The following is a 26,770-nucleotide window of genomic DNA, read 5'->3' as shown; positions in this document are numbered from 1 at the left end:
AAATATCACAGAGTGCTTATTAAAGTCTTAATGCTTAACTGTTAAGAACTTCCCAGTGCTGTGTAATTTCTCCACTCTCCTTTTCATTATCAGGACCACCTTTCTTCCCTCGTGCAAGAATGATCTAAAACTCAGTGTTATGTGTGTAGGCAGATGACTTTCATCAAGGACTCGACCTTTTGGACCATTTATGTTTTCTGATGTTTTGTTTTCTGTTGGGTTTGTGAGAATTTCTTTTTTCAACCACAGTTACAGAATTAATAGTTAGTGAGCTATTTGGTTAGTTTTTGGTCCATATTGACATAATAGCATCACACAGTTGCTGCACATCCATGATGCCAACCATCCGTTCCACCACATCCCAAAGGTGCTCTACTGGGTTGAAATCTGGAGACTGTGAAGGTCATTTGAGTACAGTGAACTCACTGTCATGTTTAATAAAGCAGTTTGAGAAGATTTGAGCCTTGTGACACGGTGCCTGTTACCCTGCTGGAAGCAGCCATTTGATGATGGGCACACCAAAGGGATGGACATCGTCAGCTACAATGAACTTGATACTGATCAGGTAGGCTCAGTTTGTGCAAAGGGATCCAAAGTGTCCCAAGAAAATTCCCCCCACACAATCATATCACCACTAGCCTAAACAGTTAAGGGAATACAGGGTGGATCCATGCTTTTCACCAAATTCTGCTCGTACCATCAGAGAAAATTGTCACATGCCTAAATGCATAAGTTGCAATCTGATTGGCTTTCTCAACTATCTGCAGTAACAAAACAAAACAAAAACAAGATACATGACAAATTTTGTCCAGCTTGTATTTGCGATATTGAATTGGTTTCAGAGTTTGCTCAGAGTGGGAACATCTGCTGCATGGCTAAATCATAATGTAAATGTAAATGAGACCAGACAACATGAAAGAAACCAGTTTAGACCAGCTCTGTCTTAATGGAACTCTGGGGATGAATAATGACGGTGAGCAAAACACAAATAAAAAAGAGATAGGAAATAAGTAAAAGTGCGGGGAAATGAGAGCTCTAAACTGTGTAGTGCGAAGAAAAGCATGTGAGAATAATCTTGCAGGCTTATAAAATATTACCCAGAGAAAGTGAAATATCTGACCTCTGAACACTTCACCCTGTCTTTCTGCCCATCTTTTCCGGTATCTGTCTTACTTGCTTTTATTTCTCTTCCTGTTTTCTGTTTGTATCTGCTCCCGCTCACTCCTCCTTTCCACTTTTGCATTCTCAGCGTGCTCCCTCGGCTTTTTCCCCCCCTCTCACATTAGCTGCAGTTTACAAAGGGATGCCAAAGTTTTGTGCATCCTAGCATAAAAGATGGATGAATGATTTGCTGCATTTGTGTGATTGTGTTTTGTGCGCGATGAGAGGTTGTGAGTGTATAGACTGTTTGTGTGCGATATGATGCAAACAGAACAAGCTGTCTTATTGCTCTGCCGTGGTTTTGATGTTCCGTCCAAAAAAAAAATCACCACACAGACACACTCTAAAACGCACTTTCTCTTTCATGATCGCTCACTGCTTTCTCTCTCACTCGTGTTCAAATGGTTTTCATTGGCAAAAAATGAAAAGGTTCATACGGCGGAAACAAATCCAGCTCATGCAAACAACATGAGATTGTTGTAGGAAAAAAAAGGACAAATATCACTGCTGGGCCGATATCAAAAATCCTCACGCTGACTTAATCCAATTTGCACTTAAAAGATCATTCAGCATTTAAACATAACCTTATGACGCACAGTGCAATTTACATATTATCAAAGTCTCCTCAGCAAACCTTTCATGTATAAAAGTCAACTTTTTATTTAGTATTTCAATAAATAAACTCAATTCAATTAAAAACAACAACAACGAAAAAGGATTTGTTTGCTCATTGGTGCCTGTATACGTTTAGTATTCCTTTACCTCAGTAACTTTCTGCCATTTGAGCCAAAATAAGACACAAGTTACTATTAGTTAATTTTTAGCAGCTGTGGTTACAAGTTACAAGCAAACACTCCAAACCAATCGATTGATACGTTAACAAAGATAACAGTGTTCAGGGTTTTTTTTTTTTATTTAACTGAATATAAACGATTGATCTGGTAGTTTGATGGGTGTTACTGATGTTTTGTACAATTCACTCACTTATTTGAAGAAAGGATATTCCAGCACAACACCAGCACAGCTTGATTTATTAAACTGACTTCAATGCAACTGTTGCTTAAACTTAAAAGGAGTGATCATTGATAGTAAAATCAGTATAGCCATGAGTATTTTTACACAAAATATATAGTGAGATCAGTATTTCAACACTTTGAATTAATCTTCTATTGATTAATTCAACTTTGGGCTGTGTTTGTTTTTTGCTTTTTTATAACACTGAACCAATATGACAACAAACTTCACTGTCACATCGCCAATGCTAAAAAGCCTGTAACAGCAGGTGCTGCAATAGTACATTGTACAGAAAATGTAATTTCTCTATGAAAAAAAGGGCCCACCTCCCAGCCCGAAGATTACTGAGGAACCAAAGTGGTTGAACAAACATGAATCTTCCAGGAGTTACAGAACATTTGCTCTGTTGTTATTGTAGTTGCTGTTTATTTATTTAATTTTAGAGTCAGCACGAAACCATTAGCTTTAGTCATTGTGTATGCAACAAGCATAAAGAGATTATGCAGCTACTGCCATCACCACTATACATCACAGCAGCCAGACTGGAGGTGACACCATTTTTTAAAGACAAGAGTGAATCATGAGTCATTAGTTCTGGACATCATAAACTCTAGAACAGACTCATGCAAATGAAATTTTATGGAAAGCCCCCAAAACAATCCATTAAATTTAAATCAATAAAACTGGAGTCTTAAATTTAGGATTACGTGTTGTATTTTTTAACTGTAGAAAACAATAATGTGTACAAACCGGTGGTCTTTGAGTTTGAACGTTACTGACAACACTTTTAAAAACTTTAAAGTTTCGCAAAGTCTTAAAAATAAGCATGAAAGGGACGCAGGGAAGTTGAATACTTTTTTACAGACTTACAGAGCAATCCAAAGAAACAAATAAACACATTCAAAGTGAGAATGCAAAGCAACGAAGCATAGATGTTTAGTTATTAACAAGTAAAAGACAAGAATACAAAAGAAACAGGGCCATAAAGAGAAAAGCAGGAGCAGTGAGAGTGTTAGAGCGTATGCTGGTGTGTGTGTGTGTGTGTGTGTGTGCGATCAGCTGATGTGTTTCAGCTAAGAGCTTTTGAGGTGCACTTCAGATGCCTGCAGGATGACGGGAGAAATGTGTGAAGTGTCTATTGTTGATATACTCTCTTGCGCTGCCCTCTTCTTGTTGCCTCTTATCCAATCTGCCCTCTTTTTCTCCTCCACCTTCTCATGTTCACAGGTCAATCAACCCAAGAGCTAAAGTCTACAGCCCTCCGGCCCCACGCTATTACGTTGAGTTCATCAAATTTTCGCATATAAGACGTACAGTATGAGAGTGAACAAACCCATAATTACATAATATTTTTGAAAGCGTGCCTGTGACGTTTCCTCCAAACTATTTAGCTGTGGTGTTATGCTATCTGACAAAGTTACATTTTAAGTGGTTGTGTTTCTTTCTTTCGAGTAGTCTGTGGCCCAGCACCATATTGCCCGACAAGCCTAAAGAAAACACTGATTATAAATTACGCTTCCACAATGATCATTCATTACAGTTGTACGTCATTGTCTTGGGAGTAACGCTCCTTAATCACAATCTTTCAGCCTCTCTATAATTATGACACATCCTCAGCAGTAAGCTAATGTTACTGCTGAGAGAGGGCGACTCCGCCATGGGTTGGTCTCAGCGAAATTATTTCGGGTTGCTTTACATACCACTCTGAGTTTGTAGCTGTGTATTTTAATGATCTCATCCTTTAGATTGTGTAAGATTTTTATCAATAGCATGTATGAAAATTATTCATAAACCGACCGTCTGTGAACCTATTTAAATCTGTACTTGTGTGTGTATTAGAATGTGCTTTAATATAAGCTTGAGGCTGTTACAGACAGTCTTTTAGATTATGATTCATAAGCACTCCACTCTCTAGACAGGTAAAACTCATTACCATCAGTCTGGTTCTTTGTAATGATTACATATTGCATAAAGACTGCAGATTCTTCACCACAGAGCTATAATATTACCACTGGGAGTCATTTAGTCTACAGAAGTGTTGTTCAAAGACTAGTTGAGGACCAAACGTGGACCTTGGATTTCCTTTTTTAAAATATTTTAATGGCCCTGGTTGCCAACCTGATGGTCTACACTGGGATAACCTTGCTCAGCCAATGTGAACCCACATCTACTCAGCTTTGGTCCCCATGACAAGCATGTGAGCACGTTTTCAATGAACATGGGCCCAAGGTGAGGTAAATTTCTAATTTATTTCCAGAGCTGCAGAGGCTAAAGGGCTCCCTGGACTACACAGTTAACAGTAATTATCATCACTATGCTTTGGCTCCACATAATGATTATGGATAACGAAGCTAATGTGCTTAAGTGCAATAACAATTTTACAAGTGGGATAGTTACTTTTGAATCTTTCAGCATATATAAACCACTGGTGATTACAGTTATTTTACAACATACAGAGAATTTCTCTCCTGCAAAACCAATTTAAAAGGTCAACTTGTTTTTTTCTCCAGCAGAGTTTTACTGAGTCTATTTCTTGGGGTAATACATACAAAACATAACACTATATGTCACCATGCATTATAAAAGATTTACATTTGGAAAGAAATTTACCTCATAACAAGATATTATGTTTGCCAGCTTCTTGTAACAAGTACCAACCATTACTTTCTGACTTCAGATATTCTTTATATGGAAACAACTTTGGTTATGGTCATGTGTGAGTCTGGACTGTGTGTGTGTACTTTAGTAAATCTAAGTAAAGGTATGTTCTTTACCCAGCGTCATATCATTGAAGACTATAATAAACTGACGTGCCCCAGGAACTCCTTATATAATCATGCACACACTCAAATACGCAGAGTGCAGACCAGTTTAAATATTAATTGCAGCAACACATGGAGAAGCACAAAAGCACATGAGAATTTCCCTTCACACGTGCACATACGTTCACACAAAAAGCGCCACACTAATGTTAATTGCGGCAGTGCATGCTTGGCTGAGCGTGTAAATCGGCAGAATTATTGATGAGGATTCTATTATGAAGTTAAACGCTAAGGGATGGATGAGGTATGAGGCTGGGCTTCTGTGATAATTAAAAGCCCGTGTCACAGAATCGGAATGCTGTTTACGGGGCATCTCCAAGCTGCCAAGACATATGTCTGCCATCAGAGACTGTAGAGATATTTGTCTTATTTATGGCTAAATTTATTGTTTTGCTTCCTTGTGGTCAATATAGTGTTTAACTTTATTTGGTTTCCCATTAGCTGCCACTGAGGTGAAAACTATTTCTCCTTAGGTCCACATAAAAGCAGAAGACTTCCACAGATTATCCCCTTGCTTTCCTAAATAACAAGTGATCTATTCTAATCACTGCATGTCTAATAGTTAGCAGAGACAGTTCTTTTGGGTTTGAGATATCACAAAGCTGAATCGGAGTAAATACTTAATGGTTAAACACAGCCTCTAGAGAGAAATCTTTTAAACTCTACAACAATTACACATTACTTGCCAGCATTCGAACAAATCATTGGCGTATTAGTAATAAATCATCTTGAAAGTTCCACTGACAAAGCTTTGGGCTTATTTTTTTTTTTGTCAGAGAACTGGCTGCTTTTATATTTCAAAGAAAAAAACACACCAGTTGTGTTTCATCTCAAAAGGAGACATTTTTTTCTGGCAGGATGCTGCAAACTGGTGCACTGAACAACAAAAATTAAGGTTATTTAAAACTGCACAAATCTACAGTCACTGCTTTGGACTTTTAAGAACAGTATTACTTTGCAGTTCCACCATACGTTCTTAAATATTCTTCCAAGCTATGCCTGGTTGTCCTTTAAACTATTTTAAATGAAACCAGGATTTTATTATTCATGTTTAAAACAGAAAAACTCTGAGGTTGGATAAATACAGTACCTCATGGGCAACAGCAAAAACAGTGATTTTTTTTTTTTTACTTAAAATAAACATTTTTATCCAGTAAGTCATTCTGGGCTCTGATCTTATTGGGTTTTTTATGTTTTTCTTGGCTTATCTAGCTGCTAGCCTTGCCTTATGGATATATTTATATTCAAGTAGAAAGTCTGGCTTTCATTGTAGCTTTCACCAAAATAAATCCCACTCAGATGATATACAGTGTACTATATGCAAATAATGTGCAGACTATTTGCACTGCAATATGGGAAAATAGTCAAGTGGGGAGCTTAGCAAAAGAAAAAGGGGGCAGAACAGAAATTAAAGAAGCACTTCAGAATTTTTGGTCTTTGCCCTCCTGCTCTGTGAGACGCTTCACTTTCTTTACTGACTTAGAATCTAACAGACAGGCTGTTTCTAGTCTGTGCAATAATGATTTCAGTGTCTCTTTCTGGATTCTTGGCTGCACCTCCAGGGGCCATGAATAAGACACAGTGGGAACACTTCCAGTGTTGGCCGAGCAACACCAACGCTTTATTGTGCCCACTTTTGGAAATTTATGTAGTTTAAAAAAGTTAAATGGGTAAAGAGTGCCACTGGAAGCAAGAGTGGCAGTCAGCAGGAAGTAAATCACTGTGCTACACTGAAGTTTGCTCTTCCTGACACCTTACTAAAAACGTATAAATAATCAGAAAGCACACACAAAATACTGGTGCGATACTGGTGTGGGAATCTAACACAAGGATATGGGTGCTAAGCAACAAAACATATTTGGTTATAATCTTTCACATCAAGTAAAGACTCATGAAAAGTACAAATGATGAAAAAATAGTTTTTGTAGCAGCAGTTTTTTCCTTACTTTTACAATACCACAGACTTAATTGTTCTCTGTTGTGTAACTGTCTCTTATTTTTGCATATATTCCCCTTGTTTTGTATATATTTCTCCTGTTTGTTATTTCCTGCTGTTTACACTTTATATATGTCATTCTGGCACAGTTTGGTCGCAGCTTTGTTGTACATGTACAATGACAATAAAGAGCTATTCTATTCTGATCTATTCTATTCGCTGGCTCTCTGGAGGGTCTGATCTCTAGTTTAGGAACTAGCAGACTAAACCTGTCAGACTTAGACAATGCTACTTTTGCATTAATGTATCACTAATAAATATGTAATAGATGGGAACTAATGGAAACTATAATACTATATAGTCAAATTAAATCAATCCACTGTTTTTTATTTAGATATATTTAAAACTTGTGTTTTTATTTATTTGTTTATTTTTGCTTCTAATATTCTGATACTAGTACTCAAAAAAGTACTAAGAAAGGATTAAGTAACCTGCTACAAGAAACAGAAAGAAAAGGAGAGCATGATACCAATTCCTGTCTCCTAGTAAGTCGACCTCATTGAAAAATAGACGAAATCACTTCTCCTGCCACATCAAAGATGGATGCATCCCCTGTGTCCTTGCATATATACAACATTTCTGTGTGTGTGTGTGTGTGTGTGTGTGTTTAAATATGTTTGACCAAATGTGTAATGCAATGCCATCTAAACAACGTGGTCACAGCATCTGCATCAGCACACAAAACCACGGCAGATTGTAGGGTACTTACAGACAGCGTTTTTGTGACTGGAGTCTTTGCTGGGCATCATTTTTACCCCTCTAGACTTCAGCTCGATTGCTTTCTTCACTGTGGGAAGGAAATTAGCAGTTATTCATTTAATTATACATCACATTTTTTAAAGATTTAATTGTTTGTCTTTTTTGCAGAACACTAATTATTTTAGGGGGTTGCCATTTGGTGCACCTATGCGTGCAATCCAAGAAATGCTTCTCACCCCCTTGCACTTACAAATCCACAACAAATTTATAATTAGAACAGGAAACAGCAAAAGAAACTGAAGGAAACAGAAAAGTGAGGACAAAGGGGAAAAGGGGGGCAGCAAAAGAGATGAGCAGCATTAAAATTTATTCAATCTATTTTATCCTAAGTGGCAGCACTGCCGAGAATAACAGGAAAATCTGTGCTACAACTAAACTGCATTCCACTGAGAAACAGAGATGGCATAAAAAGCACATCTCTCTCCCGATCCCTCTCGCTCACGCAGACACACACAGGCACAGGAAATAGTAGACGCACCAATGACTTGAGAAAAGAAAAATAGCTGAGGAAGACAGAGACAGCGACAAAACAGATGAAGACAAGTCAGGAAGCAAGATATGCAGGAAGACAGACCAGTCTTGGATCACTGTGCTTTGTGTTGGGAGCAGCCAATTAAATCTGATCCATCATATGGAAACTGAAATTCACCTTAATATAGGGCTGCTCGATTATGGCAAAAATGATAATCACGATTATTTTCACTGAAATTGAGATTACGATTATTTGATGATATTTATTTAACCCTTTAAGACCTACTATAGAACCAAGTCCACCAGAGCTTATATTATTTTTTTACATGCTGTAGTGCCATTTGTGGGAGCATTTCAAGTTGCTATACATCAATACAACTGTTATAGCCCATATTTTAATAATATGTATGCATTAAGTCCATAGTAATTACATAAATTGCAAAAAAGTGCAATAAACTACAAAAAAAATTGAAAATCGCTTTTGTTTTGTTTACATATATTTCTACTTGGAGAAATTTAAGAGGTTTATCCCTCAAAACTTTAAATACAATAAAGTTGCAAAAAATAGTTTCCCACCACAGGAAATTTATTTTGAGTGTCTTCATAGTTTTATTTTGGAGATACAGCAATTTTTATATACTGCAGGAAAAACAAAAAACAATCCTATGATGCAAATTTGCAAAGAAAACAGCATGTGCATCATTTCACTGTGGGAAGTGTTACGAACAGCTGATAGGAACGGCAAAGCGTGTTTCTGGAATATTATGTTTTTGTTCCTGCAAGCGCTTTTTATGCAATTTTTGCAAAGCTTATATGTGGAACGAAACCGTGACCGAGGACAAGCTGATGGCATCAGATGTAAGTACAACTCCTCCGGTTTCATATGCAAAACAAATTATTGCGCTAGCTTACACGGTTCAGATTCTACAGGGATTTAAAAATAGTTACGCAAAACGGAGCATGCAGCTCTGACCGGCTTTAAAGGGTTAACAATGACTTTTAAAAAATAATATAAAATAGTGTGCAACACCACTGAAGTTTTTTTTTTTAAACTCTCTTTTCAACCAACGGCAGTCACTCTCCAAATAACTTCTGCTTAGCTTTCCGAGCTTCCCTCGGGTCCTCTTAATCAGCGGTCTCCAACCTTTTTTGCGTCACGGACCGGTTTATGCCCGACAATATTTTCACGGACCGGCCTTTAAGGTGTCGCGGATAAATGAGGGAGGGGCTAATAATCGGCTCAGTCATTTTTAATGATCATTGAAAGCCCAGATCGTAATCGTGATTAAAATTCGATTAATTGAGCAGCCCTACCTTAATATACTCATTAAGCGACATAACTGATCAGTCAGGCAGGAAAATCCCATCTAGTCCAATGAGTTGATTTAAAGCACTTTTTATAATAATAATAATAATAATAATAATAATAATAACAACAATAACTAATGTAACTAATGTGTGGGATCGTTTGTAAATGTGTTCGAAACAGCATAATTTTCAAACACACAGTGATGCATACACACACTACATACAAGTAATTATAAGTATAACACAGTGGTAAAAACTACAGAGACATAAAAGGTGTGTCTGAAAGAGTAATACCTTGATACTGAGCACTGAATCCTTTTCTTCTGTGATTGCTGTCGGAGGTGAAATGTATCCGAACCCAGTTCTTATTTGAAATCACTGGCGAAGGCAGAGTTGTACCAGTCAGCCTGGAAGTAAGCAAACAAGAACTTTATTAAGAACAAAACATAAACTGAACATGATTGATGCAGACAAATACCAAACCTAAGACGTAAGGATATTCTAATATTCATAGCGCTGTGCTCCTTACTGTGTCGTACGACGCTGTGGACAGTACAGCACAACATCACAAGGCAGTCATTTGAAACACAGAGTCCATCTACAGTGAATTTTGCTTTATTTTGTCGATGTGAAATATATTTCTACTTTTCTCTAGTGGCAAGTATAGCAACATGCTGAATATTAGATAGAGGTTTACACCCTCCTTCAGAGATAAATTATGTTTATCACAACAGTCTGTTATAGCAAGAGCAAGAAAAAAATGCACAATGTAGTTGTTGGAAGAAAGTGCTGATCTCTAATTACAAATTACCAGCATGATCAGCTACTGTGAAAAATGTAGCAAAATGCCTATTGACAAACAACTGTAAATATGTAAGATATGCAAGGCAGAGCACAGAAGTGCAGAAAAACTACTGGATCTATGTTTCATGTGAAAATATGAAAATGTGCCAGTGTAGAGAGAAGTTTCTAGTGAGTTCAAGGTATAATTTTTGAGTCCCTTTGATTTGTCCTCCATGGTACAAAGGCTGGCTATAATTTAAAGAGGTTTTTGCAAAAAGGCAATTTGTTCCACTGGTTTGGAAATGCAGATGTGGGAAGTGAATGATATTATCCATTCCCATTATGATCAACCCTCACCAAAAGCATAATGTGTGCACTTGTACTGGTCACAGTCCTACTTCAGTGTCTAAGTGGTTTCCATTGAGGGAAGTCCTTGCTGAAAAAAAAAAATACATTTGCAAAAAAAAACAAAAAAGCTGTAAAATTTGTTATAAAAATTCATCAGCAAAAAAAATAAGAAAAAGCAACTTTGTTAACTGAAAAACAAGACTTATCTATTTTGTAAAGTTGACTGAATTAGGATATAATGCTTAGTGACTTTGAAAAAAAAGTCCTGATTTCATAAGAGCTGGGCTAGAAACTATCTGAGTTTCACACACAATCACAATAAACACCAAACCCTACAGGGGAAAGTTAAGTAAAAGAGGGGGCTGTTGATAGTAAAGCAGAAGAAAACAGAAATAACTTCACACATTTTTTAACCATCCCTACTAAGAGGATAAGTCAGTACCCTATGGTAAGTCTTACATCAGATTTAGCTTCTGTTACTTTTCTTTACCAACGGCAACCAACACGGCGTTAAAAAGAATAAAACAAAAAGAGAAGCGAGGAAATGATGTAGGAGATGCTGCCTGGAAGCTCATGTTCTATCAACCTCTCTAGAGCAACAAGCGCCACACTTACTGCCCTTTAATAATGCCGCAGTTACACTGAGTAGACTAGAGAGAGCAAGTTACAAATACTCATGAAGAAAACGAGGGAATAAACTATAAAAAATTAAAAAGAAAAATGTAATTAGAGAGCTTCTTAGAGAACCTCATTGATTTGATTCTTTGATTAGATTTGATACTGTCAATAAAGCTGGGTTATCAACTAAAAAATCTGAGGGAAAAAAAGAAGAAAATCTGTAAGAGGATAAAAAAAAACCCTGCCAATGTATCTACCCCGAGGCGATATAACACTATAGTACACACAGTGAAAAGCTCCAGTACTGTAGTGTGATGTGTCATCTCTCAGAGAGTCAACTAGCAGTCTTTATCAGTGAGAGCATTTAAATATAAATGTCTTGTCGTGTGGCACATTAACACAAAAAATATAGTGCATGATATGAAAACTAGACTAAAAAGGATGGGGCTCCCTACAAACATCAACAAAGGATATATAGGCTTGTTATTGCAGTATTTATTTTGTGTTTCAAAACTTCAGCGAACCTTTACAATGATTTCAAGAGAATGTGCAATTTTATCTCAGCCTAGCCTGGCAGAAGATGTTCTCAGACAACCTGTATGATGTAAAAAAAAAAAAAAAAGAAAAAAGGAAAGGTCTATATGATGAAACAGCTTATAGTTACATAAGGATACAGTGCTAGACTGTGCTGTTTTCTCTTTGACTAAAGTCAGATTCAATCAAAAACTTACCACAGAGGAACATTTTTTATACAAAGTTCACTAAAGAGAAAGTAAGCAATGCTCCATTATGGCTGTACTTATATATATTACTAATACATTATATATGAGTACATTATATCACTCTATTAATGTATAATATCAATCTCTCTATATATATATGTGTGCTTTCCTAACTATCTTAAACAGAGGAAAGAAACATGAAGCAACATTTACATTTTATCCAGTTTTTATAGCTAAGTGCTAGAGTGCTATATTAAGTTATGTTATTTTGTTACTAATGCACCGCTGCATAAGAAGCAAAGGTGGAAAGTAACAAAGCACAACTAAAATACTCAACACTCAAATAAATATATACTTAAAGTAAAGTAATACATACTCAAGTAAAGTACAGATACCTGCATTTTCAGGTGATTGCACTTTACCGTGAGTTACTGTTGCCGCCCTGTAAACTCGAAGCATTCTGGCCATTCTCCTCTGACCTCTGGCATCAACAAGCATTTTCACCGGGAGAATTGCCACTCACCGGATATTTTCTCCTTTTCAGACTATTATCTGTTACCCCTAGAAACGGTTGTGTGGGAAAATCCCAGCAGATCAGCAGTTTCTGAAATGCTCACGCCAGCCCGACTGGAACCAAGAACCATACAATGTTTGAAGTCATTCAAATGACCTTTCTTTCTGATTCTCATGATTGGGTTAGATACACGATATGGACAAATGCACCAGACCAGCTACACACTACAGGAGTTGCTTGGCCTGTGAAAACCATTGCTTCCAGTTCACAGTTTTCTTTGCAGATGTTAATACCAGAGGAAGTGTGGAACTCTGGAAAGCAGTTACTGAATCAGCTGCACTGAGATGACTTTCCTGTCCCCATGCCCATATGTGGTCTGCCACAAGTGAGCTCTTTAGAAGGACCAATGATTTCATGGCTAGGTGCTTTATATTATACCCCTATGGCAATAGACCTGAGAAGACCTGAATTCAAAGATTAAGAGGTGTGGTCCAATGCGTTAGTACATTAATAACCAGCTGAAGTGCATTTATGTGTGTGTCGACATTTTAGAAAAGTAAGTATTCTGAATAAGCCTTGAAGACCTAAAAGTTGTAATTAAAAGGTTCTCATGCACTCCAGATATTATAGGGCTTAAACGATTACAATCTTGTTTATATACAGAGTTTAATTTAATACAGGGTAGTAAATTCTTATATGTCTCGAAAATAAAGAGAGGTGGGGGAAATGTTAAGAAGAGAAAGAAAAAAATGCATGATATGCTGCCTCTCTTCCATTATTCATGCGTACTGGCGTCCTGCCTGACACTGGAGTGAGAGTGAGACAAGGGGTCAGAGAGGAGACAGAACAAGGGATGTGGGAGATGAGAGTGAACTAAAAAGAAAGGTAGAAAAGGAGGAGAAGCAAATGAAAAGAGAGATTCCCTTAATCTTTCAAAAACAAGCATGCTTGACAAAAAAGGAAACAGGAGAAGAAGAGAGGAGAGACGTGAAGGATAGGTGGAACAGGAGGTTTTTCCACAGAAGAATAAACGCAAGTGAAAGAGAGCTTAAAAGAAAGACACGAGCAAAGAAGAAATAATCGGAAGGAAAAACACTGAAGAGGAGGTGAGAGCGAGAAAGTCACTTAAATGAACAGGAAGAGAAGGATTAGACTAGTCGCTTTGAGAGGTCAAAGTGATAAAGGGAGAGAGAAAGAGTCAAGCCTAAATGAGGTTGGGCAATACTAATACGAGATTGCAAAGAATGGAGATGAATGAGAAAGAAAGTGACGCTGGAAAGGAAAATGAGAGGAGGGATGGAAAGAGCAAAAATATATAAAAAATAGAATCACATAAAGAATTAAGCTGTGAGGATAAAACAAAGATGAACATGTCAGGGAAGAGAGAGAGAGGAATGTTTACAAAACTCAAGAAATATGAAAGATGAAAACACTGGAGAGGGGAAAAGAGAAAAGGAGATGTTTGACAGGCCAGGGGAGGGAGAAGGGAACAGAAGACGTGAGGCCAAGTCATGCAGTAGAGAGGAGATGGACAAGTAAACCAAGACCAGCAGAGAGCTATTTGTGGGAATATTCTAGCACTTTTCTATTGTTAGGGCAACTAGCCTTTTTGTGATACGAAGATAAACACAGACGCACAACTTTATACTACTGGGGCACCAATGTTTTGGCACCTACTTATCTGACTGGCTGCTTGAATTGCTGCAAATACATATTTTTAACCTTACTGCATTGTTGCACTTACTGCAAATCCCTGTGGATGTGTGCATCTGTAAAATGGCAAAAAGCCACAGTAAAAATAAATTATTGTATACAGGTCACAAGTGTAAAGCACATCATCCACAACAGATAGCTGTTTATTCCCACTCCTTAGTGCAAAACCTGGCTACAATGCTACTTTAAATGTCACACTCACCCTTTTTACACTGATACACACAGAGACACACACCGGCAGTCCCACAGACAGTAAACATAATTTAAAATGTAAATGTAATAACAGGACAAGTGATGTGTCACAAAGTGGAGAAAAAGAGAGTAAGAGGAGGACTGGCAGTTGCACGAAGGGGAACGAGGGAGAAGCAGCGGGAAAGGATCAGAAAGCAGGAGATCTAAACGGAGGAGAAATGAGATGTAACAGAGGGACATGAGAGCAGAACAAATAGGAAGAAAGACAACATTTGGAGAAAAAATATCTAGCCTCTTTCTTTGGCAGTCATTGAATGTGTCATGAAAAGGCTCTGAGGATGGACAAGGTTCATCTACAGATGCTGCAGGCTGGTTGTGGTGCTCTTTGAACTTCCAGATAAGTATAGAGGCCAGAGGGTCAGTTCAAATGATCAAGGACTTGCACACCAAAGCATTACTATGATAGACCACCGAGGTCAAGCTGCTACAAAAGAATCTAATGTTGAATGTCATGTGTATGAAGAGCAACTTGGGGACTGTCTCAGTCGCAGAAAAACGAATGAGCATTTTACCGACTTGATTATTATTAAACGCTACTTTTTCAAAATCCTCATGCAAATTCTTGAGTTTTCAACACTGAGGAAAATCAGTGTCATTACTGTAGTGACCAAGATAGAACTAAATTTAATAAACTGTTCTTGAAAACATGACACTTGAACTTATTGTAAGCACTTATAAATAAGGACTCATTAAGTTACAGATCGCCAACATTGTTTCTCTTAGCATCGAAAGACAGAGGCAGAGGATGAGAGCTGGGCAAAAGGAGCACAGGGGAAGAGGGAAATGAAAGAATAGCCAGACAGAGAGCTAAGAGTGCAGAGAAAGAAAAAAATAAAGGCAAGCATGAAAAAGAGTGAAAGGTGGAGGCAATGGAATGAGAAGAGGGGTTAAGAGCTGCAGAAGACCTGCAGTAAACCTTCATTAAAATGATCAACAAAGCTCATTTCGTATAATCAGAGAAAGAAAAAATACATTCAGATCTGAAGATAACAGTAGTTACACTGTCACAGATAACAGTCTATATTTCATAAAAAACATTAAGCTGAGTATTTACGTAACCAGTGGCTGGTAAAAGAAGAGTAACAATATGAAACCAAGTATGGAAAACAACAGAAATGTATATGATTTTTAAATACATCGTGAATATTTAAGCATCACCAGGTGCATGGACACCTCATGCCTGGACTACTTATCCAAAGGCCTCTGTAACTCCATATCCAGTTTTCCAGTATTCTTAAACAATACTATAAAGATTCCCTCCAATAGGACTGTAGACGACGGCAAGGCTGGAATATGTGCACAGGGACTTCACAACACTTCTTTGCATCTATTTTTACTTCTATATTGACTAGAGACTAACTTTTACCTGGTGGACATGACATAAAACTTTAAACTGGATCAGCTCATGTTTTACACAGACAGGTGATTTGTGCACTGTGTCCAGCACGCTCTCCCAAAGTTCCTCTGAGATCTCCTCTCACAGATTATCGGAGAAAAAGAAAATGTATGAAGATTTATGACATCCCTTTCACTGTCTTTAAAAGTACATCCACAGATATATCAGCGTGTAATACAGGAAACTGAGGAAATCTACTGCCGACAACACTGCTGATTGGGTAATCTTGCTTTTACAGTATGGTTAGCTCGTATTTTTTTCTTTCTCTGTGGTCTATATAGTTCAAGTTATGACAACATTAGAATTAAAACGTGCTTCAGTTATAAAATAAAACTTCAACTTAATTCTCCAGTAAAGTGTAGTACCTCCCACAGATGGGCCTGAAGTAATCAATTCTCAATGAACTGAAACCATTTGCTACATGAATCTGTACCTTTTATATGATGTCTTTAGGCAACTATTTTTTTGTTACATTTCTATAATATGTCCTTACACTGCCTAATTTTAGGACCTGACTCCCAGAAATTGCCTTTTCCCCACAAAGGTCATTAAACCTTCAAGATCATGAATAGGTTTGCAATTTCAGAGCACTCACATTTTTGGGCTTACGCTTGTAAGAGGCTGAAGTCATTTTTCATGCTCCTGTTTCACCAAACCAGAGGCGTATTAGGTTTGGCGCTTCTGAATTGATCAAAGGGATTTCTAGTCAAAGTAGTATAAACAAAATCACTGACATTTCTCCATCTGTAGTCAAGGATGGATAGCAAAGTCATAGGGTAACAAAGCTGGTAGGTTATTCGAATAATAAACATGATAAACCACTTTCTGCCATTATATGTTTTTATTTTTTTGTGCTGTACTATTATTTTTATAGTATCTGAATTTAAATTAAAAAAATTGAGAGGTTTATACAGATTATTATCAGCATGGAGTTCTCTGAATGTTTCACATTTAACTAATATGCATCTGCTACTGATGCCAGTCCATTAAGAGTTACACCTTAGTTACACCTACTGTAGGAGTAGTCTAAGCTTGGAAAGAAAAGCGTCTGGACTTCTTTAAGTTGCTTGAAGACGTTTCACCTGTTATCCGAGAAGCTCCCTCAGTTCTAAGGTCAAATGGTGGAGAGTCCCAGATTTCAGAATCAGAATCAGAATCAGAATGGGGTTTATTGCCAAATGTTGAGCAGGTTTACAACATTAGGAAATTGCTGCGGTGCTTCAGTGCAAACATAGTGTCATAAATAGCACTTAAATAGACATGGAAAAAAATAAAAGTAGGGATAAGAATTAAAAGTGCTACGTGGGAAGATATGTGCATGAGATATACATGAGATATATACATGAGAATAAGAATTAAGAGTGCTACGTTGAAAGATATATACATGAGTGCAGGTGGTGATCAGTGCCAAACATGGAATGATGCAGTGAACACAGCGTAGGGTCATGTGTTAGTGGTGGGAACAGTCATATGGTTATTGTTCATGTGTCCAACAGCAGAGGGGAAGAAACTGTTCTTATGGCGAGAGGTTCTGGTGCGAATGGACCGGAGCCTCCTGCCTGAGGGGAGCAGGTCAAACAGACTGTGTCCAGGGTGAGAAGGGTCAGCTGAGATCCGAGCTGCACGCCGCAATGTCCTGGAGGTGTACAGGTCCTGCAAAGATGGGAGTCTGCAGCCAATCACCTTCTCAGCAGAGCGCACAACACGCTGCAGTCTCTGTTTGTCCCTGATAGTGGCTCCAGCGTACCACACGGTGATGGAGGAGGTGAGGATGGACTCGATGATTGCAGTGTAGAACTGCATCATCGTCCGTGTTGGCAGGTTGAATTTCTTCAGCTGCCTCAGGAAGTACATCCTCTGCTGGGCTTTCTTGATGACGGAGGTGATGGTGGGCTCCCACTTCAGGTCCTGGGTGATGGTGGTACCCAGGAAGCGGAATGAGTCCACAGAGGTGATGGGGGTGTCAGTCAGGATGATGGGGGGGAGTGGGGCTGTGTGCTTCCTGAAGTCCACAATAATCTCCACTGTCTTCTGGGCATTCAGCACCAGGTTGTTGTGGCTGCACCAGGACACCAGACGTTCAACCTCCCTCCTGTAGGCAGACTCGTCCCCGTCCGAGATGAGTCCAATAACAGTGGTGTCATCTGCAAACTTGATTAGCTTGACAGACTGGTGGGTGGAGGTGCAGCAGTTGGTGTACAGGGAGAAGAGCAGAGGAGAAAGAACACAGCCCTGAGGGGAGCCGGTGCTGATGGTCCGGGAGTCCGAGACATTCTTTCCCAGCCTCACATGCTGCTTCCTGTCCGTCAGGAAGTCAGTGATCCACCGGCAGATGGGATCAGGCACATTCATCTGGGAAAGCTTGTCTCGGAGATGGTCTGGAAGGATGGTGTTGAAGGCAGAGCTGAAGTCCACAAACAGGATCCTGGCGTAGGTTCCTGGGGAGTCCAGATGCTGCAGGATGAAGTGTAGGGCCATGTTGATGGCGTCGTCTACAGACCTGTTGGCTCTATATGCAAACTGCAGGGGGTCCAGGAGGGGGGCCGTGAGGGTCCTGAGATGGGAGAGAACTAGGCGCTCAAAAGACTTCATGACCACAGATGTCAGAGCCACGGGTCTGTAGTCATTTAAGCCCTATGGGAGTGTCCCCCCAAGAGCGACATGGACCCCCTAATGATCCTCTACCTAATCACATGAGCCAAGGTGTGAAAATGGGTGTAGGTCACAACCTAGCCCCAAACCTGGCCCGACCCTATCATGTGATTTCCTGAGGTCAAAAGGCCCAGAATGTGAGTGTGTGTTATGGCGTCTGAGAAGGGATCTCAAAACTGAATTATAGATGGCAGACAGCTGGTGTCGTAAGCCACCGGCTCTGTTCAAAGATGGTCATTCACAGTGGATATTCAATTCAATTTTATTTATATAGTGCCAAATCACAACAACAGTTGCCTCAAGGTGCTTTATATTGTAAGATAGACCTACAATAATACATTCAGAGAAAAAAAACCAACAATCATATGACCCCTGTGAGCAAGCACTATGGCAACAGTGGGAAGGAAAGACTCTCTTTTAACAGGAAGAAACCTCCAGCAGAACCAGGCTCAGGGAGGGGCGGGGCCATCTGCTGCGACCGGTTGGGCTTCTTTCAGCTCCTTAGACTACGATGACCTGGATGACTGAGAACTTTACAGACATACTGTAAGACTAAATGCTACTTGAAAGAACAGATGCATGCAGATACACACCCCCTCCATCATACACAGGCACAGGCCACACATTCGAATACATAACATCAGAAATCATCTTAAATTTAGAACACCAACCCCTCCCCACAAATTAATATGTAGCTGGCAAAAATTGCATGACTAATGAAGTAGAGGAAGAAAGTTTGGTCAGTTTATTTGTATAACCTACTATCAAATGTTAAAGTCCAAAGCCCTTTCGGAGCTGTGATACCATTAGCACACAGCAATCAACAACACAAATAACTGGATGTTTTTGCTACCTTGTGTCTTCCTGACCCTGTTTCTGTCAATCAATCTTTTTTTTGCCAGTTCGACCTCACTCAACAGGTAGTTTTCAACCCAGTAAAGCACAGTGGACCGAAAACTGGGACCAGCTATTGGATTATCCATCACATAATCTTACAAATTAGACTAAGTTTCAAATACCATCATAGTTGAGGTGTACAAACAGTTTAACATATTCACTTGTCTGCAGCAATAAAGTTTTGTCTCTGAAACGAATACGAGGTGTGGAATTGCATAATATGACCAATTCTGTGCGTGTGTGTGTGTGTGTGTTTTTGTGGGTATGTGTATGTGTGACAGCTAGTCAACCTGACATTCAACTTGCCAGCTAGCAGACAGGAACATGAAACAGGAAATTGCTTTTGGGACAGCCAATCAGAAAATGCTCTCTGTAAACAGGAAGAATCCATCAGAGTAGTCTTGTCAGGTGTCAGTCATTTTAACAATGACCTGTTTTCATGCCTCAGTGAAAATGTCAGTCATCACTTAATCCCACCTCTGGAGAAAAGTACTTAGGATTGTATTAGGTTGTGCATGGCAAAACCCTTTCCATTTTATTTTAGGTCTTTTTTTAAATCATGTGGGTGGTATAACTGAAACATCTCTTGGTTTATTCCCAATTTGGGAACTTTGTTGTACACATCTAGGTTTCTGTGTTTTGCTATATAGCTGAAAACATTTTTTTGAGATGGTGCATATTTTCCCATATGGAAAAGAAATAGTAAAAACTTATATCATTAGACAAATCACCAAGTTACCTCAATCTTTACTGCAGGAGTTTTTCTTTTAAGTAAGTATTACGGAGATGTTAAACCCTAATCAGAGCAGTCAAGACAAAAGTGCTTAGTTCTTGCAGTCTCCATTTTCCATGTAACAAAATGTTGGGTGCACTCTCTACTACTCTTCCTTATCTTGCCCCTGCATTGCAGAGGGTGGGCTGACAGTGGTCCTTGAATGTTATACTGTCAGAGTCAAGCTGTGTGTATGCATGTGTGCACTTGACTGTGTGTAATCTGTCAGAGCCTAGAGAAACAATCAACAGCTCACCCTGTCAGAGAGCCACTTAAGACCTGACAAAAAACACACACGTGTGCACACGCACACACACAAATGGTATCATGAGAATGCCAGGGTTGACGCGCGCTGCTCGACTGGTGACGGCACTAAATGCACAATTATTCTCCATTCCTTTTGTTTTCATCCAGTGCTATTGTCTCTGCCTCTTTCACTCCTCTTATTTATCTGTCGACCTATTCATTCAATTACTTTGCAAGCAGTAGCACAATCACAAAGCATTTTCTACACATGGAACACATCAGTTACAGTTAGGAGAACATGAGAAAAAGAAAGAATCCTCTAAAAGCAATCTCTTGCAATTGGTTTTATTATTTGGAAAATATTTTTAATGATTAATATTCTGAAGTTGTATTGTTGTGTCTAAACAACACTATCGAAAGAACTTGCATACAAAAATACCCACTATTGATGCAAATGCTGCTAACAAAGCATTGCAGGATTTTGGTTTTTGGTGTTTATGTAACACCAAAAATGTATCACAGATGTCAAATCCCTTTCAAATCAAAGTAATTGCTCTTTCTGAAGAAGAAAGCAACCTGGGATAATCTACGCTAACAGAGACGAGAATATGTATGTTTTGTTTCAATCATGTCTAAAAATTTAGAGTTTACTAATGTCTAATTAGGCTTTGCTTCCAGGCATGTCTGTTGTTATTACTGACAGAGGCCAAACAACTTCATACTTTCCCCTCTCTTGATTTCCCAGCACTTACAACCTGGAAACAAGTTCCCCATCCCTAACCATTAAGCTTCTCTCACCTTTGCACAAACATATTGAAGCCTCCACTGGATGCGTGTGATATTTCAAACAAACCAACATGACTTCCAACAGTGCTCTAAATTTAAAAAGCAGAGCGTTTTGTGGCACAGCAGAGTGCAAATTTTCAAACTCAACTACACAAAAAAATGGGAGCAAAAACACAACTATTTATCACCTTGCCTATGGGATTTGAATAAATCAGGAAAATCAACAGGACTCCTGTGTGGGTAATCAATCAGCGGTTGTATCTGTCCTCTCATTTATAGAACATCAATGTCCACTTTGTTTACATCTATGCTACACTCTTTCTTTCACTGCTCAAAATAAAAAAAAAAACACATAAAAGATGACAATACCACTAAAGCTTTAAGTGTCAGTGATGATTGTGTGTGCCTCTGTTTTCATTATATATTTACCGCTCGACACATGGTGCCTCAGTCATGCTGATTTGTACAAAGACCCCTGCGTTATCTGGCTCATCATTGCAATCTGTGTGTGAGATGTGTCTTACCATATGCTTGGTGCTTCTGTCCCGCTGATTTCCAGGAAGTCATATTTGTCCTCTAATAAGAAGTCATTGAAGACGAGAGCTATGGTGTCCCCGGGCTCAGCAAGGATTGACCACGTACAGTCCAGGTTGTTGTCGTACTCTGCTGGGTATCCAGGGCTGGTTATTGAACCCGCGGTGCCTCGTAACGTACCGCCACACGCTCCCTCGGCTGGTTAGAAACAGATGAAACGAATGCTATTTTTATTATTTCATATACTGATTTTGTAACTTAACTTCTTGGCCTTCTTGGGTTGGCTTATCATTTATTTCATGTTTTTTGTGTCAATAAAGTTTTCACACATTAAAAACCACACTTTTTGACACATGCCTCTCTAACATTAGCAGACAAATAAACACAATGCACACACTATGAGCTGAGATAAATACAGTATTGTCATTATCACATCATCACTATGATTTAGATCATCTGTTAATTTTCATTCACAACTACTCATTTAGTAAACCCTCAATAGAGCTATTCAACCATCTACTCACTCTAATGGAAGACATATGAACAGATCTGTTCTTGTCTGTAGACTAATGAACCATTAAAGGGGCTTTACTTAAGGATGTTGGGCACCATCTGGTTGATACAGTAGTTTGTGATGTAATTTGAGGCAGACTTTTCTGTGCATTGGAAGCAATCAATACACAGGGGCTCTCATCTTCTGGCTAATGACCCTTATGTCAAGTTTCTTCAGTTCTCATGATCTTAGCGATGTGATTTTTTTTCTCATCTTTTACTTTCATGGCTATAATTGGTGAACAGTTTTTCATTTCCTTCAATCGGAGCTTAGTTCAGTTCAAATGAAAGAACTGAAAGACTCCAATGGAGACAATGGAAAGTACATACAGTTTACTTTTGAACTTAGCTTTGGGTCATGATTATGTGAAAGGTATCTTGTCAGTTTCATTTAAGTAAAAAGAATGGTTTCCATCTTCTAAACTGTATTTACTGCAAGTCCTTTGAACGGCATTACTAAAAAATTTCTAGAAGCAATATCAATGAATTGAAAATGGAAAGAAAGAAAGAAAAAATGTCTTGCCTCTGCAAAAAGGCGATGGGAAGTCCCATTGTGCTCCACTTCCAGGCGATACGATGCATGTGAGGATACTGTGTCCTTCCAATACAAACCCTGACTCACAGCTGTATCGGATTTTATCCCCCATGTTGTACCGCGAGCCATGAATGACTCCATTTGGAATGAGACCAGGGGTGCCACATGTATGACTCGGCAGCACTGAAACAAAGAGAAGAGCAGACAGAGAAAATCGTTTATTATCTCCAAAATATCCATTAATTTAACTATTTGTTATAGTGAAAAATAACCAACCAAGAAGTTCTTGCAGTATTTTTTAATATTCGAGTGTTAGTGTGAACTACAAACTTTTTGGCTTGTTACCACATAAAACAGCTCAACTATAGATCTATTAGTCAGTCAGGGTTACTGAGCAATTTGTGTTTACTTTGAAGCGGTAAAAATATCCAGTACAAAATAAGCAAAATGCTTTGAGTTCAGCATTTTGCTTTTATTTGTCTTAATCAGTTAATTATTAAATATACTATATTTTACAGTCAACCTAATTACCCACACAAAATGACACATATTGTATGTATGTTTGGTTTTCCCAGGAAACCTAAAAATATGCTAAAGTGACTGCGTGGTATTGAGATGTCTGGCAAGCATTTTGCCTCCAATGTGCATCTGTTGCTGCGCGTTCTTAGATGACACAGCTCTACAGTGGGAGAAGCTACAGGCAGTTCATGGTATAACTAGGCCAAAATCAACTATGACTGTAGCCAACACGCCTTAGCTTCACAGAAGGGGCAGCAACACAGTGGCTGTAGTTCAACCTGGACAAATTCCACTGTATCTAACCCTGGTGTATGCTGTGTGTTATGTGTACTTGTATAACTGGAGCATGTTAACTTGCTGGGTGTGTAATGTCTGTTCGTAATGTGCATCCAAATGGCTTTTATGTATATCTGTCTATGGGCATGCACTGTGCAGTGTGTTTATGTGTAAGGGGTGTTGAGTAAGTCAATCTGTGTGTTTGTGTACGCTGTTCCAGTTAAATGCTAGCATGGTAATTAGACAAAGCTTCACCATGAGACCCTGTGAACTAGGACACTGAGAAAGGGGAAGGGATGGGGTGAGAGGAAGACAAAGAGAGCAAGAAGAGGAGAAAAAGAGAGAAAGAGAAAGCTACAGACAAGAGAAGAGGGAGTAGGAGAAAGACTAGTGATATAATGAAGGAGAAGGAGTAAATGGGAAGAGAGTGGTGGGGAGGAGGAGGTTGGAAAAGAAGAGGAGACTCCAGTCACACAGCAAAACAGAGAGGTGAACTAATTGCAGTGGGGTCCAAACATGTATAATTTACTATAATTGACTCATTATTTGGATTGTATGAAGTCATGCATCAGAGACAAGTTACTTGCACTCAGCTGACCATTCTGTCCTCTGCACAAACATCCACCCTGCTCTGTTTGAATACGGTGAGGCACAAAACCAAATCCAAAGCCCAAGCTAAATCACTGACTCAAGGACAGGTTGAAGGAGTGAAAGAAGAATGGGGAAAAAAAGCAAAAAAAAGAAAGAATCATGTGTTCAAGCCAAGTCATTAGTCACAGTTATGTGACTGTAGAGTTCTGTCTGCCAAGCTGTCATGTTAAAAAAAGAAAGAAAGAAAAATACCTGCCTCATGCTCAAAGGGTTTCCCTCATATAGACAAATCAGAGTGTCCTAAGGCCTAAGTATCCTTGTTAACACACTTGATGTTTTGATATTTTATCATCAAACACCAAGTGTGGTGGTTTAACTATCATGTCATCTCCTAAAATTAAATTTTAGGTGTGATTTGGGAATCACAGAAAACCATTTGCACATTCACACCTATTTAAAATCACCAGTTAACCTAACTCCACTATTTTATGTATTTGGACATGTGGAAGGAAGCCGGAATACCTGATAGAAGCCACGCAGACACTGGCAGAACATGCAATCTATACACAGAAAGACCCCAGCCCGATGGTGGACTCAAACTCAGGACCTTGCTATGAGGTAACAGTGCTAATGTCGTATATATATTTGGTAGATCCTGCACTGTATTGTGACTTGTGTGTGACTTGGGCTTGAAGTTGTGTTGTACGCCACATCCCCACTGAGTTCCTGATGAAGGCTCTTAGGGTCCTGTTGATCTTGTATAGTTCCAGGCATTCCAGGATCCAGGTGTGGGGCATCGAGTCATTGACCTTCTTGTAATCAATCCAGTCAGGGCACAGGTTGGTCAGCCTAGTCTTGCAGTCTCGGGCGACTGCCTGGTCTACCAGTAGCTGGTGTTTTGCGAGCAAGATGTTAATGATAACCAAGTGGCTGGCCTAGTATACAGCTGAGCTGATACTGTGCTGAGTATGGTCTGGAAGTACCAATATCAAAATGGAATACACCCCCAAAGGTGGTTGAGAATAACCAAGCTAGAATCCTGTGGGACTTCCAGATACAGATAGAGATACAGATAGAGAAACTGCTGATGAGTAGTGGTGGTAGCAGGTGAGTAGCAGTGGTGGACAAGCAGAGGAAGATGGCCATAGTGATCAATATAGCACACCAAGTGATGGCAACATCAGGAAGTGTGAACACAAGAAGGTCAAGAAACCAAGGATTGAGAGCAAGAGAAGATATGACTGGTGAATGTGTTAACTGGAACACTAGGAGCAGTGACCGCCCAAAATGGGTGATGGCCTTAGGAGAATGATATATGAGATCTCTATCCAGAAGGGTGCAGACCTGAGACTAGGCATATATTAGGGAGAAATTTAACATTTTCCCCTCAAAGTTGATGTGTTAGAAGCAGGAAAAATGAGCAAGCATAACAATGAGTGAGTTTGACATGGGTCAAATTGTGATGGGCAGATGACTGGGTCAGAGCAACTCCAAAACTTTAGCGCTTGTAAGATGATCCCTGTCTGCAGTGGCCAGTATCTATCAAACCCAAGGGGAGCATTGGCTGACCCGTGCGGTGTGATCCAACAAACGAGCTACTGTAGCTCAAATAACTGAAAAACATGATGTTTGTTTTGATAGAAAGATGTCAGGACACACAGCGCATCGCAGTTTGTTGTGTATAGGGGTGCATAGTCCCAGCTGGGTACAGAGTGCCCATGCTGACTCCTGTCAACTGCCAGAAACTCCAACAATAAGCATGTGAGCATCAGAAATAGACCAGGAGAGGAATACATCATGTGGCTTATCGGGAATGTGTGCATCACTTTCCTGGAGAACGCCCGGCACCAAGACACACTGTGAAAAGAAAGCAGCCTGTCCATACTTGATGGGTCATGGCTTTTGTGGCAGCAAAAGGTGGGCCCACATATATGAGTCATAGATAGGTGGTAAGTTGATAAGTTAGCTATTTTTAATTCAGAGGACCAAATGGCTGTTTATTTGCCACTAACAATCAGGACTAGTTTGGGGATATTCCACATTAATTACAATGTAAATCAAGTCTGCAATAAAAGCTGTGTGCACAACTTTCTTGATTTGTTTGGCATGTTTTTAATCAGACTTGTTTAGCTCTGACCTCGTGCCTGGGAAAGTTCAAATTACCCATTTGTAGTTGCATTCAGCAGCATAATCACATTGATTACTTAATATTGGACGGCTCCATGGTTAAAAATTGCAATTATCTAGAATTTGAGGTCATTGGGATTTATTTATTTATCATTAATTTATGGTGAACACATAGTGGTGTTTTGCATAATAAGTAATCACAACAGCACGAGAATTAGCACCTTGCAGTTGTGTGTCTCTGCCAACCAGTCAAGTTGCAGTTTTCATCTATAATCATGTACTCTGCTATCCAATTGGTATGTCAGTGTCATCTAAATATATACTACTGCACTCACACCATTGTCTGAGGGAGTTTTTTTTAAAGATAAATATACATAAATATACAAGAAAAGCAACAAAGTGCTCC

General features: G+C 39.1%; 1 protein-coding gene across 1 annotated transcript in view; it reads right to left on the bottom strand.

Annotated features, from left to right (window-relative positions):
• Positions 1–26,770, bottom strand: part of LOC147338873 (CUB and sushi domain-containing protein 1-like) — a 451,030-nt gene that overhangs the window by 183,945 nt on the left and 240,315 nt on the right. Inside the window, exons 4-7 of the mRNA XM_086285727.1 lie at positions 22,840–23,034; positions 21,755–21,962; positions 9,826–9,938; positions 7,703–7,780 (exon numbers count right to left, since the gene is read on the bottom strand). Of these exons, the coding sequence (XP_086141853.1) occupies positions 7,703–7,780; positions 9,826–9,938; positions 21,755–21,962; positions 22,840–23,034 (594 nt within the window). The remainder of the gene's footprint in view (positions 1–7,702; positions 7,781–9,825; positions 9,939–21,754; positions 21,963–22,839; positions 23,035–26,770) is intronic.

Source organism: Aulonocara sp. 'chitande type north' Nkhata Bay, linkage group LG1 (assembly GCF_057382095.1).
Source record: "Aulonocara sp. 'chitande type north' Nkhata Bay isolate Kocher_YH1m ecotype deep benthic linkage group LG1, A_spYH_male_GT1.1, whole genome shotgun sequence".
Taxonomy (NCBI): Eukaryota; Metazoa; Chordata; class Actinopteri; order Cichliformes; family Cichlidae; genus Aulonocara; species Aulonocara sp. 'chitande type north' Nkhata Bay.
Note: the sequence above shows the minus strand (reverse complement) of the source record. Positions and strands in the feature narration are given on the sequence as shown.